Here is a 13,722-nt window from a genome sequence, read left to right as displayed (position 1 = left end):
TCTTATGACCAGCTTGTTAAGGGACCAGCCCCGACTCTCCCTCTAGAAACTAACTGCTAGCTCTAAGCATGTCTTAAAGTTTAACAGGAAAGAACAGGGAAGTCAAAAAAGGCTGAGTCTTCCCACAGCAAGCACGTAAAATATAACACACTGTGAACTATTAACGAGATCGCTTATTTGCAGCCCTAAAATGCTATCTAGGATAAGAAAAAAAAATTTTTTTTTTTGAATAGGCGCTTTTAATTGTACAGAGGGAAAAAACAGAAATGTCTTTCCTTACTGTACAAATACTGTTTTGCTAAATAATGCTCCTTTTCCTGGTCTTCACTCTGACACGTTCCAACTTACTATTAATATTTCTTATCCATAGCCAATTCAATAGCTCTTTTCTGAACTTGGGCAAGGAGGGTAAAGTACAAAAGTGCTACACACTTTCTACAGCAAAGATCACTCACACCTCAAAGTTTACTATCTCAGATTTCAAGGCCAAACCCAGTCAACTAGTTTGCCTAAATGACTCCCTCTAGAGCTGAACGCGCCCCCCCCCCGCGCCCCGCCCCAACCTATTCTGGTGGGGACCTCCAAAACAATATTGTTTGAAAGGTCGATTTAACCGCCCTGGCGTTAAATGGTGTACTTCAGACACCACCGTGGCCCAACCCAGATTCCTACACCCCAGACAGCTGACGCCTTGGGTTCCAAGTTACCAGATGCACCTTGCCTTCCAAACTGCATCGCAGATTTAATCCACGCTTTCCACGGTCCTTGGCCAAAGCTGGTAAGACCCTGGGATTGGGGGGCTAGAGACAAGGACAGTCCCAAACACCCCCTATTCCACCTCTGGTCTGTCAGTCATTCCGGGACGACCTTTCGGCCCCGCACCCCAGCACATTCCGCAGCCCCCGCCCCGGGACAGTCGGTGCTTCCCGTCCAGCCCCACCCCAGGTCCCGAGCGGCTCCCCTCGCCCCGCGGCAGGTGAGTCTGGGCAGCGGGTCCGCGGCCCCGCGGGCTGCTCACCTTGCTGAGGACCCCGCAGCGCTCCACAGGCGGCCCGGACTCGGTCTCCGGATCCTCCTCCGAGCCCGACGAGTTCCAGCTCTGGTTATCCGACATGGAGGCGCGACAGGCGAGCAGGAGACCGGCCCCCGCTCCGCGAGCTGCGCCAGTGCAGGCGCCCAGTCCCTGGGGTGAAGGGTCGGGGGATGGCACGGCCAGGAGTGCCCGCTCCGGGGCGTGCGGGAACAGGAAGAGGGACGAAGCGCGCCCGCCGCGCCGCCGCCGCCGCGCCTGACACCGAGCGGACCGGGGAAGGAGGACGAGCGGCGAAGAAAGCCTGCCCTTCCAGCCGTCAGCCGCCGCGGCCGTGACCCCTGCGCTGCGCCCGGCGCCGCCACCTGAACTCGGCCCCCTAGATGCCAACCTCAGTCAGGGCGGGAGGAGGGGAGGAAGACGGAAGAGCCAAGCCAACGGCAGAGACCCAGGTCCGCTCACACCTCCGCTACCGCCGCCATCTTCCTGCCGGGCCACTATTTACCCTCCCTCCCCTCGCCGCTCCCTCCCCTCCGTCCTCCCATCCTCCCTCCACCCCGCCCCGGGCCCCTCCCGGCGGCTCACGACGCTCCCTACCTCCGGCCCTCCCGGGTGACGACGGGTAGGGAAGGAGGCGGAGCAGGGAGAGGAGAGAGCTGAACAGGGAAGCCGCTGCGCTGCATTCTGGGAAGGCTGCCGCTCAGTCCGCCGCGCAGCCTCCTGGGAACTGTAGTCGCAATCCTAGGCAACTGCTGTGAGTCCCGGGAGAGCGGAAGGCTGGTTGCCTGGGGGAACCTTCAGAGGGCGAGTGGGCTTCTATTGACAGTTGCGTGGCCCCTCCGTGCAGCCGGGCTTCTGATTCTGCCTTGCGTGTTTATGACGAGCCCTCGGTCCCTGTGAGAACCCTCAGGTGAGGATGTTGGGTTGTGCGTAGCAGCTTTCCGGAAAGCCCGGGAACATCTTTGCTACTTGTCTGGGCAAAAATGATTAGGGATTCAGCCGCTTCTTTCATGGGCTGGAGGTTAGGAGTTTATGACCTCTCCAGTCACAAACAGGAGATTTTTTTCCTCTCAAACACCTTCACTTCTAATCCCGAAGGACTACTGTCTGTGTCTCCAGAAGTTAGACGTAATACTTGAGGTTTGCTGCTGTGGAAGGAGGAATTCCTTCAGACTAATTTCATAAGCGTTTCGCCTTGTTACATTTATAGAATTCCTGTTCTGTGGAAAGTCACGTTAGGTTGTCCGAGAAAATAACGTTAAACGAGATTTTTTAAAAGTGAAGTAAGGATTGGATTATATCCCGAAGTTTTCTTAATTATGAACGAGTATCTCCTCGAGACCCACGCTAATTTCTTTTTCCTCACCGAAAGACAGGAAAGGTTGGATAGAAACTTTCTATCATAAAGAGCAACACGCAGGCTTTGTAGAATAGAAAGGAATTAGACAATAGGTGGCTATCAAATTCCTGATCGTTTCCAACTTTGAAATTTTTTATTAAACTGTAGAAAGAATTTCTGTTTGGTACCTTGATGGGAAAGTAAAGAATTTTTGAGTGCGGGAGGTGTTTGTTAAGGCAGAATGACTAGGGGGGAAAAACAAATCAAACAAAACCAAAACTCTGGGAGCAGTAAAAGAGGCCTACACTCTGCATATGGTTAAGAACCAGCTTGGAGAAGTCCTTGTAGTACCTTTCGTTTCTGTAGATCGACCCTAAGTGCAATAGATTCTACATCCAGATCAGTTACAAATGATTTTCCATTGTAAAATCATGACAAGTAATTAAAAGACGTTCAAATGAATAAAACTTAAGGGATAAAGCTTTTGTGAATACCTTGTCAATGTGTTGAAATATATCCCAAGGATATCAATCAAAAGTGCAAGAGGAAGAGAGTGGGCATTTTAAAAAAGAGAGTTTCCATTTTAAAATGTTTGCTCTGTTTGTGAGACCGACATGGTTAGACTTTCTTATTCTTGTGCTCAGTTCTAGAGTCACTGCTCTTGAAATGGCTGTGAATATTGAGAAATTCACCTTACAATGTGATTTGGAATCACAGAAACAGTGTTATTTTTAATTTTTCAATTTATTTTATGTCTCACTTAGGTTTTGAATAATTGTGACCACCGACACCCAGCTCCCACTTGCTTGGCTGAAAATCGCTTCATTATATTTAGTAGTGTGAATGTATGAGAAATTGCCTTGCTACTTGGGCCCATTGTACTTAGGGCTAAAATATTTTAAATACAGGAAGATTTTTCCATAATGATTAGATTATCACATTGGAGATTATGGCTTGTATTATTACTGTTAGTGGAAAGAAATAACAATGCAAATGAAGTACATGAGCTTTATTTCATAATAAAAAATTATAGTTTCCAGTTGTCTATCTTACATAGAGCCTTTTCTAATCCTTGTGTAGTGTTCTTTATTGTCATTGGCTTTATTTTTAGACCTTGTATACCATGGGATTTACTTGGAATGAGGTATTTGGAATGAAATAGGAAATTAGTTCTTGGTTTTTTGTTTATTTGTCGCAAATGGGCACTTGGGCCCACTATTTTATTGAACAGACTATTCTTTGTTTTTTTGTTATTCGGGGTTTGTTTTGTTTTCTTTTGGTCTGGTTTTTCGAGATAGTGTTTCTCTCTGTAGCCCCGGCTGTCCTGGAACTTTCTCTGTAAACCAGCTGTCCTCTGGCTCACAGAGATCCACCTGCCTCTGCCTCTGAGTAATGGCATTAAAGGCATGCGCCACCCCCACCCAGCCTGAACAGTCTATTTGCATCTTATACAAATATGCTATCTTTCTGACACATGAAACCACCATGTATAGCACTTTGCTCTTTTTCTTTGATGTACTCATATCTATAATAATACTGCTCTGATATAATTACCGTCTCACTTTTGTATATACAGTAAAGACATTTTCCTCGTGTTCTTTCTCACATGGATACTTTATATCTTTCAAATGACTATGAGAGTAGCTTGTTAAGTTGATTGAGAAGTGGTATGAAGGTGGTTCAGTCAGTAAAGTTTCTGCTGCTCAAGGGTGAGGACCTGAAATCAGATCCCCAGGTAAAAGCTGGGTAAAGCGATGCATGTCTGTAATTCCAGAGCTGTCTGGGTGGAGACAGGTAGATCCCAAGAGCTCAGTAGCCTGTCAGCCCACCCAAAATGATAGATTCCCAGGCTGTGTGAGACCTTTCTTGTCCCTAAAAACAAGGTGGAAAGCAGTTGAGGAAAATACTCAAAGTTGACCTCTAACCTCCACAGTTTCACACCCACACACAGACACGTTCACACGCACCTCTTAGTGCATATGCACATATCCACAGAAAATGTTCAGTCACTGAAGACACAGATACACATATAGGAAATAAAGAAGTATGAACACTTGAAGTGTGAGTGCACTTAATCGGTAAAATAATTATATCCTTATAATATCATTTGTGTTAGCCAGACACCTTACATATGTGATCTGACTTTGAAAAGTCATGTAAGTAGAGCATTGCTGGTCCTACTGGCCCATAAAGGAAAATGATCTGAAGTATTGGGAGGCTGAATAACTTACCCAATGTCTCAGGACTACTAAGTGGCAGGGGTAAGGTTTGAACCCAAGTCTTGTTAATTCCAAGTCCATGTATGTTGTAGAAAAATATTAAACTCTTGAGGGCTTCTCTACCCCAGCTAGTTCCCCAGTAGTTGCCACAGAGACTATAATTTGTTTTATAGGCTTTAAAACACTAGGGTTAGGTAGACATCAACCTCTAAGCTAATTAGCCATCTCCCCCACACCCCAAGTTACCGGCCACTAAGTCACTCTGTGTGGGCTGGATCTGCTCCATCAAGGCATGTCTTCTTTTTCCATCTTCTTCTCTCTTCCTTTCCTTTTCTAGCCTCATGGTCCTTCTCTGACCCCAAACCTGGGAACCTTAGCTCTGCCTACCCTCTTCTGCCCAGCCCCAGCTGTACATCAGTTCTTTAGAGTTCATTATTTACTTCTATTTCTAATATTTCAGATGAAGAAACTTAACCACAGAAAGGATAAATAATTTTCCAAAAGTTTTACTGAAGATGTATTTGGGGTTTGAACGCAAGCATTGATAATTCATTCTTATCCCACGTGAGTTTTCCCTCAATTCGTTCTTCTAGTTCTTCTACCTCACCTACTAACAGGAACAATGCCAGATAACAATCCCATGGCCTTCTTGTGCCTTGTATTTCTGCTACCAACATCCAGAAGCCAAAACTCCTAGAAGTATTGAATAGAAGGATCATCAATACTTCAAAAATGAGTTTTTGGGAAACCAGTTCAGTCCATAACAAAGCCTGTGCGTTCCATATTCCTACAATAATTATTATAATAAGGATGCATTTTCAGTTAAGCAATACCTTCTTAGCTAACCTGGAAACTTAACTGCTGTTTATTAAAACTGTTCCCCCCTCCAAAAACTATGACCAGTTAAAATTGAAGGATTTTATAAGAACCATGATTTTGCAAACATCAAAGTAAAGATGTTAATAGGTGAAACAGAGGTGGTAATCTGTTGTTCTCATGGCCTGGATGGTCCCCAGGACCTGACACTCCCCCATGCCACTGCTGCTGGGGTGTGGCACAGGGCCTGTTAGGTTCCACTGGGCTGAACCAAGCCCAGGCTTCCAGACAGGAGCGAGGTCAAGGTCCCACATCTCTCAGAAACAGCTAGACCTCTTTAGGGAGAGGGTCATGCACTAGACAAGGCTCCCGATCTCACCTGGAGAGATGGAAGTGAGTTTTCCATCAAGTGTTACAATTTAGCTTTTTAAAATAAGATTGCCAGTATCAGAGGCACTGTAAATTAAGGAGTTCCAGAAGCCTGTGATGATACCAAAGTGTTACAGCCCTTTGACTAACCCATTGTAATAATGGTAGGGGTGCAGAGAAAAGCCCATGCCTGGTTGGCTTGCTGCTGCAACACAAAGGCAAGGCTCAGGCCCAGGGTGCCAGGAGGGCAGGTCCAGCGAAGTGTAGGCCCAGGACACTGTAAAATAGGTCCAGGCCCAGGAGATGCCTTTCCAGTGGTTATGAATTCCAGTGGTCTCTAGAGCTCCTGGTGGCTGGGCAGGCTTTGGCCAGCCTGTCTGGCAGCCAAGCTTTAGGAGTTCAAAGGCAAATTTCTAGGAAAGAGGGGAGCCCTCCCTTCCTCAGAATAAATGACGAATCTCAGGTGGCCCTGGTGGAAAGCTGATGGTGTCACAAACTGTTGTGCCTATATCATGAGACTCCAAAAGACCACCAGGAATCGAGTCTGTTGCAATACACATGAGAGTTTATTCAATACAAGCTCGAGCCAGGGTCACAAGCTCCCTGTTGAAGCAGGAGAGGACTGCAAGTGGGGAGTTTCAAAGCCTTAGCATCACATGATTGGGTAAGGGAGGTTGACTTTTAAAATAATTGGTCTGCTTTAGGCACCAAGACCATGATCAGTCCTGGCCTGGCCATCTGGAGGATATCTGATCATGAGCAACACCTGTAATGTCCTGTTATGTGCTGATTTGGCCATTGCTAGGGAGGGGGAGCAAATAGCACATCTTGGGGTTTTTCTTAGAAGCAGGGCTTTGTGACTTTGGTCACAAGCTAGGGGCTATCTGGGTGGGGAGCTAAGGGTCATCTGGGTGGGTTGCCAGGCAACAGTATCTCTCAGGTGCAAGCCTGGCAACTTTCTGCAGCTGGGTGGGTCTGCCTCAACTTGCCCGCTACTTTGTCTAAACTTGTAGCCAGGACCACAGTTATGTTGCCCCAAGATTCAAATTTCAAATTTTGGACCTCTCATTCCTTTTCAAGAGGATACTGTCTCAAATCTTCGAGATGAGCCCTATTCATATATCATTTCAGCCTATTATGTGGGATTATGGACAGAACTCTCTTCTGGAGCTGCTTTGATGATGACAATGGGGAAAGTCAAAATCAGGGGCTAGGAAGGCTGAAAAGCCAGCCAAAGGCTGGGCAATGGGGCAGTCCTCAGAAGCATCTGGTTAGTTGATCCACCTGAAGAGGCAGGGAACAATCATGTCAGCTTCCAGCAAGTCCAGAGTTGAGCTTGCAGTCCATAGCTGATCCCCAAATAGATTCTGTCAGCCAGGTAAAAATCTGCTGAAATAAAGTCAGATAAGAGAAGTCAAAATTTGTCTAGTAAATGGGAAAGTGAGGAATCCCAAGACCAAGGGAAAGACTCATCAGGGTCCATTTGAGCTATGCAAAATCCAGGTCTCATGACTTTCTGGTTTCCTGAAAGTCATTAATTTTAGTTTACAGAAGGAAGTATATTAGTATCACTGTTGTATTGAGATCCATACTTTAGAAAAAGCAGTAAACAAGTATCTATGAAACAGCAGGAGTATAGTCATGGCTGTTTCATGCCATTAAAATCTCGTAAAAGCTATAGCTTTTGGGTCAGATATATACATTAGACAAATGTTTTTAGCATGATGAGATGCACCTTTAAGTCTATCTCCAGAAGACAACCAAAAGGAAATTAAAATCTCAAGCTTGTGACTGGATAATAACCAGTCAGTGCCCCAGAGCTTATCAGAACTCTATTGATCAATGTCATAACTCTGAACTTCTGAAATCTTATAACAACATAAGCATAACAATAGCATCAAGGGTGGAGAAATCTGAAATATCTCCCATTTTCAATATGCCTTAAATTACTTTCTTATATCAATACAACAGTTACTTTCTCATATCAGTACTTTCTTATATCAGTACATTCACATATCCTAAAACATCTGCTTAGACCCTCCTTTTTTTTATTTACCAACTTTGAAACATTTTTGAAACTGTGACACTTGTTTATATCCTCATAACTTAAACTTTCATATCCTCAGACCTTCATAAACGTTACATCTTTCTATCCAGTTATTCACCGTAAGACACGGGCAATTAACAAGAAGCCTGTGAGCAAGGCAAAACTCTTTGCCTTTCTAAATAAGAGATCTAGTACCTAGTAGTTCTAACTCGCTAATGAATTGACCAATGAACTAACAGTGGTTCTAACTGTCTGCTCTTTAGCTGCAAACCTGCCATTAGCTTAGCTTAGCTATCTGTGTGATCAGAGACCTGAGGAGGATAAATTATAAGCTAAATAAATGTACCAATCAAAATGACAGTGACGACTAGTCAGTCCACCACCTAGGCAGTTGTTTCTGGCTTCTGTGGTCTTATGGCATCATGAGCAGAGGTGCTCCAAACAGCAGGCACAGAAGATGAGAGACTGTTGAAAAAGAACGTGAGAGAATGGCCTCACCTCGCCTTCAGCAACCTGAAACAATGACTCTGCAGGTGTCCATAGCTTTGTCCACAGTTTAGATTGGGCCCTAGCAGTAGGCCATTTGGGGCCGTTTTGCCCAGTGGTTAGCATACCACAATCCAGAGTCGAAGTCATCTGTTGTTGTGACCAAATCTTCTCAGAGACCTTGGGGAGCTACTGCCAGGATTTTGGGACTCTGTCATAATAAGCTTACAGGGTTAAAATGCCATATTCATCAGATCTCTGACAAGCATGAGGGCCAGCATATCTGAGTTCCTCTTTGTCTATCTTTAGTCATCCACGCTAAACTGCATCCTGTAAAACAGAACGCTATAATCTCTTTCTGGCATATTTCTTAGATGAGTGTTTTGGGACCATATCTATTTCAAGTAGATCTGTATAGGCAAACTTTATAGTTACCCATCCTAGGCTTCCTACGCTTAACCTTCAAAACATTAACAAAGAGCCTAGGTAAAGTTCAATCTGTAACCAACTGCAGTCATAAACATAACTTTAAATATAATTCTGAATTAAAATCAAGGCAATACTTTCAATCAGATACAGTTCATAGAGGGGCTAGCAAATCCTGCTGATCCTACCACATTGCTTTAAGACTGAACAGCAAAAAGCTTAAAGGACAAAAGTTTCACTTAGCACTAAACAGAGAACTGAACACGGCTGGCAGCCCTCAACAAAGATGGCAGTAAAACCATAGTTCCACCCCCTTTATCCCTGAACCAACATGGTGGCTAGCCATGTGTTGTTACAGGCTGTGGCATTAGGTGTCGCTGATTATACTGCTGCCTCCCATAGTATAGGACTGTGGCTCATTTACAGTTTCCCGTAACCAAGTTTTGACATAGTAATCAAATAAGTTTTAGAACTAACTTCATAACAGAACAGTATAGAACAATTTTAGAACTGTACTTGAACTATTCTGGCCATACCAAACATATCAGCCAAAAAGAAACAGCATTAATCCATTCATTCAGTAACTGGCAGCCAGGTACACACTTCAATTTAGCCTATTAATACAAACCAGGGTTGAATCATACAGCATGCTGCAAAAACACAACCCTGAATTTTATATATGTGTATATAATAAAATCCATAAAGACATTATTATAAAATACCTGATAAACTTTAAAATGTTTCATAGCCTTCAACACATTTTTAGAAGAAATCTGTTTTTGCAATATCAAAATAAAGTACCCTTTTTAGGAATGAAGTCACAAAGCATAACCATAATTTTAAGTCAAAATCAACTTTTACCAGTGCAAACAATCCAATCTTTAAAATCAATACCAGTTTAAAATGAGACTTGTTTTCTTAGTCTAAAAGGAAATAGGATGATAACCAGAATTCGTTATGATTAAGAGGTTCTGTAACCCTGCCCTACACCACGTGGCATTTTAAAGATGACCAAGTCACATCATATGCATAGCAAGCCACATGGTTGCTACTTAAAAACATCTGTGCTTCTATAGATCTTACAAACACATATGCACATATATATGCTTTTTACAAGCCTTTTAATTTAACCTTTAAACATATCCAATAACTGTAAATCTATAACCAAGACATACAGAGCATATTGACCATTTGTGATCAGTCAAAAACAAACATGTAATGGCCATACTTATATTTAAGTAGACAGACAAAACTTTTCTTACTCCATCTGGCTGTAATTTCAAGCATTTTGTCCCATCAGCCTAGCAAGCTCATATAGCCCACCCAGCTCTTGGCTGTTCTCTACCTGTCCTGCCCTGAGGCATTCTCCTACCAGTGACTAGAGGTGCCCCAGCTTGTAACGTAGAATTGGGAGCATGGGTCAGTCAAAGCCACCATGGTGCATAGCTGTTTGGTCACCTGCCTACTGAGACCATTATAATCAAACAAACCCATAAAGGAACAACACAAGAAAACAATGTACTGGTACAATGCACACAAAAAGAAAGGAAGAGGAAGGAAAAAACCAAAGGAATAGTGGCCTGTCTCTCAATGGTCCCTCCGCCTGTTCTACTAGGGGTGGCCTGCCCCAAAATTGGACTCTACCCAATTACACCACAGCTTGGAATGGATGCTCCAGCGCTACCACCAAGATGAAGGTGCACTCAGCAGCGGAGGCCGCTCGCTGGCTGGGAGCAGTCACAGATAATTTCATCTCGGCCCATTTTCACATACCTGCCCGCTGCCAGAGCATCTAGGACTGGAGCACCTGCTGCTGAAGTGCCTGCTGAGCCCGCTGCTCCCCCAGATCCCACTGTGGCGGGTAGCAAGGAGGGGGAATGACTGGCAGGCAGAAGGGCTGAGAGGAAAAGGGAGGGGTTAGAGGAAGTCTGTCCTGTAGTGTCCCTCACAGTCCAACATGCACAAAGACACACAAACAAGAGAAACAAAACAGAGAGACAAACACGAACAAAATAGTCACTCTGTGCCTGAAAACAAAAATGAAACCAATCGCTTGGCCACCATACATGATGGGGAAAGCGAAAATGGCATGGAGAGGTGAGGAGCCGATAGGATCTAGTTTCCTCTGTGGAAAATTCTTCCAGAACAGAATCAGGATCCCCCTCTAGGAGAGGCACGACATCCACCCCCAAAAGGTTTCTCATAAACACAAGGAACAAAAAAGAAAGATAAGTAAGCACCAACTAAGTGGCCGTGTAGCCATTCTGCAATTTAAGCTCAGACTCGATGGACCATCAGATTTCTGCTCTGGTTTCCCAGCCACAGAAGGCAAAGGCACAGAGAGGAGAGTAGCTGACTGTGGTATTCCTTGTCCACCCCAGAGTAAGGGGCGTCTCCTGTGACTCCCATGGCTGTAACTCTTGTGTGCATTCTGCTCCTAGCTATGTCTTGCCACTTAAACCAAAACCTCAAGGTTTTTCAGAACAGAAATGTAAACACAGACAGTACAAAGAGACACTGAGACAAAGAACACTCACTGCCTGGTACTGGACCCTCTGGACCAAGGTCCTGGGGGCCTGGGAAATCTTGGGATCTCGGCGAGACCTCCAAAAAATGTTGTGCCTATATCATGAGACTCCAAAAGACCACCAGGATTCTGTTGCAATACACACGAGGGTTTATTCAATACAAGCTCGAGCCAGGGTCACAAGCTCCCTGTTGAAGCAGGAGAGGACTGCAGGGACTGCAAGTGGGGAGTTTCAAAGCCTTAGCGTCACATGATTGGGTAAGGGAGGTTGACTTTTAAAATAATTGGTCTGCTTTAGGCACCAAGACCATGATCAGTCCTGGCCTGGCCATCTGGAGGATATCTGATCATGAGCAACACCTGTAATGCCCTGTTATGTGCTGATTTGGCCATTGCTAGGGAGGGGGAGCAAATAGCACATCTTGGGGTTTTTCTTAGAAGCAGGGCTTTGTGACTTTGGTCACAAGCTAGGGGCTATCTGGGTGGGGAGCTAAGGGTCATCTGGGTGGGTTGCCAGGCAACAGTATCTCTCAGGTGCAAGCCTGGCAACTTTCTGCAGCTGGGTGGGTCTGCCTCAACTTGCCCGCTACTTTGTCTAAACTTGTAGCCAGGACCACAGTTATGTTGCCCCAAGATTCAAATTTCAAATTTTGGACCTCTTGGCTTTATAAACATTGGGCAGTGGTAGAGGTCTCGAGGGTGAATGTGTTTGGTTCACTGGTTCTAGAGGTGCTAGGGATACTTGATTTACACGTACAATACTTTATTTACATACAGTACAGCAGACCTATCACAAGAGGGAGAACAGAAATATATTTAAATTATTTCCAATAGGAGAACGATTATTTCAGAAATATTAGAATCCTCAACTGGTGTTGTGTATATGGGAAACTTAAAATGGTTTCTCTATCCACCTCTGAAGCCTTATGCTATCTTCTATTTGTGAGAGTTTTTTATTTTGTTTGTTTGTTTTTTGCCCTCATTCTCTTACAATTATCAGCTTGCAAAAAGAAACAGTTGGCTAGCCAATGCTATAATCAGTTTTTCCAAATAGTGTTGTATTTAAGGCTGGTGTGAGAGTGTGTGTGTGTGTGTGTGTTGTTGGTAGTGAGACTTTGACTAGAAGCAATGAGCAACATAACTAGTTTGTTTATACCTATGTGAGTTGGGAGGGGAAGTTCCAAGGAAAAACATAATTTAGCATATATAAAAACTCACTGAAGCTGGGCGTAGTAGGGTACACCTGTAATCCCAGCGCTCGGGGAGGCAGAGGCAGTGGATCTCTGTGAGTTTGAGGTCAGCCTTATCTACAAAGAGTCCAGGACAGTCAAGGCTACACAGAGAACCCCTGTCTCAACAAATCAAAAACCAAACCAAAACAACAACAACAAATTGATATGTCCTACACAGATATTGATTAACCTTTCTAAAAACATAGTAGCATGTGATAAAGACTTAAAAGTACATATTAGTCAGCAAATGTTACATTTTCCCACTAGAATCTGAGTTCTGTTGCTGGAAAAATTTTTAACTTTTCCACCATTTTAAAAATAGTTTTGATACCAATACCAGTCATGAGCACATAAAAGTTATCAAATATAATTAATGAATATATAAGCAGTTTCAAATAATTTAAAAATCAAAGACAAACAAGGTATTACAATGACTGTCATGAGAATTTGCATCTAGTAAAATTTTTTAAGTGGATATGTTTTGTTAAGCTGGTGTTTTATAAGTTAAAAGAACCTAGCTCTTTCTCTGTCTCTGATAGAGAAAAAGCCAGTTCTTTAATCCTCTTGTCTGATCTTCATACTGACTCTAAGCTATTTGTCCTAAGCCGTCCTAATTAAAGCAATGTTCATTTGGAATTTTTAAGGAAAGATAATTCATATTTCCTGGGCTTACTCCACCATACAGTGAAATTGAAATCACTGTACTGTAAACTTACAGGTCTTGATGACTTATTCTGTATGGAAAAATAATTTTTTGAGACTGTTCCATTACATATCCCTGCTGGCCTCGCTCTAGCAAAGATCTTCCTGCCTCTGACAGTTGTGAGCTACGATGTCCAATATGATGTTCAGAAACATTTAAGATTTGCAAAACTCCCACTCCAAGTTTCTCTGACATGTTCTATTTTGCATTTTTTCTCTATTCTAATTAATAGGTCATTGTAGCCTCTGAGAGTGTTCCTCTCAAGCCCATTAAAAAACATGAAGTGCTTTATTGTGCTATTATGGTGATTCACCTTAGTTTCCTCGTAAGTGAATAGTCGAGTATTAATCTTAACTGGCTTAATTTGTAACAACAATGACTGAATTTGTATTGAGCAATTGCTTAATAGCATTATTGCTATAATTATTTTTCTTCACTGTGCATATATCCCAGTTGTGCTGTTATATGCACAACTTATGTATAAATGTACCCAGGAAGATACTCATTTATATAAAATGTACTGAATCT

At 43.5% G+C, this 13,722-nt stretch overlaps 2 protein-coding genes across 4 annotated transcripts in view; one reads left to right on the top strand and one right to left on the bottom strand.

Moving 5' to 3' along the window:
• Cert1 (ceramide transporter 1) overlaps positions 1–1,426 on the bottom strand; it is a 99,635-nt gene extending 98,209 nt beyond the window's left edge. The window contains exon 1 of one of the 2 annotated variants that reach the window (XM_055598454.1): positions 1,019–1,426. In XM_055598454.1, the coding sequence (XP_055454429.1) occupies positions 1,019–1,114 (96 nt within the window). In that variant the 5' untranslated portion in view covers positions 1,115–1,426. The remainder of the gene's footprint in view (positions 1–1,018) is intronic. The other variant, XM_055598453.1, reaches the window with a different exon arrangement.
• The window catches only part of Polk (DNA polymerase kappa), a 68,599-nt gene continuing 56,226 nt past the window's right edge, over positions 1,350–13,722 (top strand). For both annotated transcript variants that reach the window (XM_055598450.1, XM_055598451.1), the window contains exon 1: positions 1,350–1,940. The gene's annotated coding sequence lies outside the window, so the exon portion shown is untranslated. The remainder of the gene's footprint in view (positions 1,941–13,722) is intronic.

The sequence above is a fragment of the Psammomys obesus genome, unplaced genomic scaffold (genome assembly GCF_907164565.1).
Source record: "Psammomys obesus unplaced genomic scaffold, mPsaObe1.curated_primary_1811, whole genome shotgun sequence".
In the NCBI taxonomy this organism is placed as follows: domain Eukaryota; kingdom Metazoa; phylum Chordata; class Mammalia; order Rodentia; family Muridae; genus Psammomys; species Psammomys obesus.
Note: the sequence above shows the minus strand (reverse complement) of the source record. Positions and strands in the feature narration are given on the sequence as shown.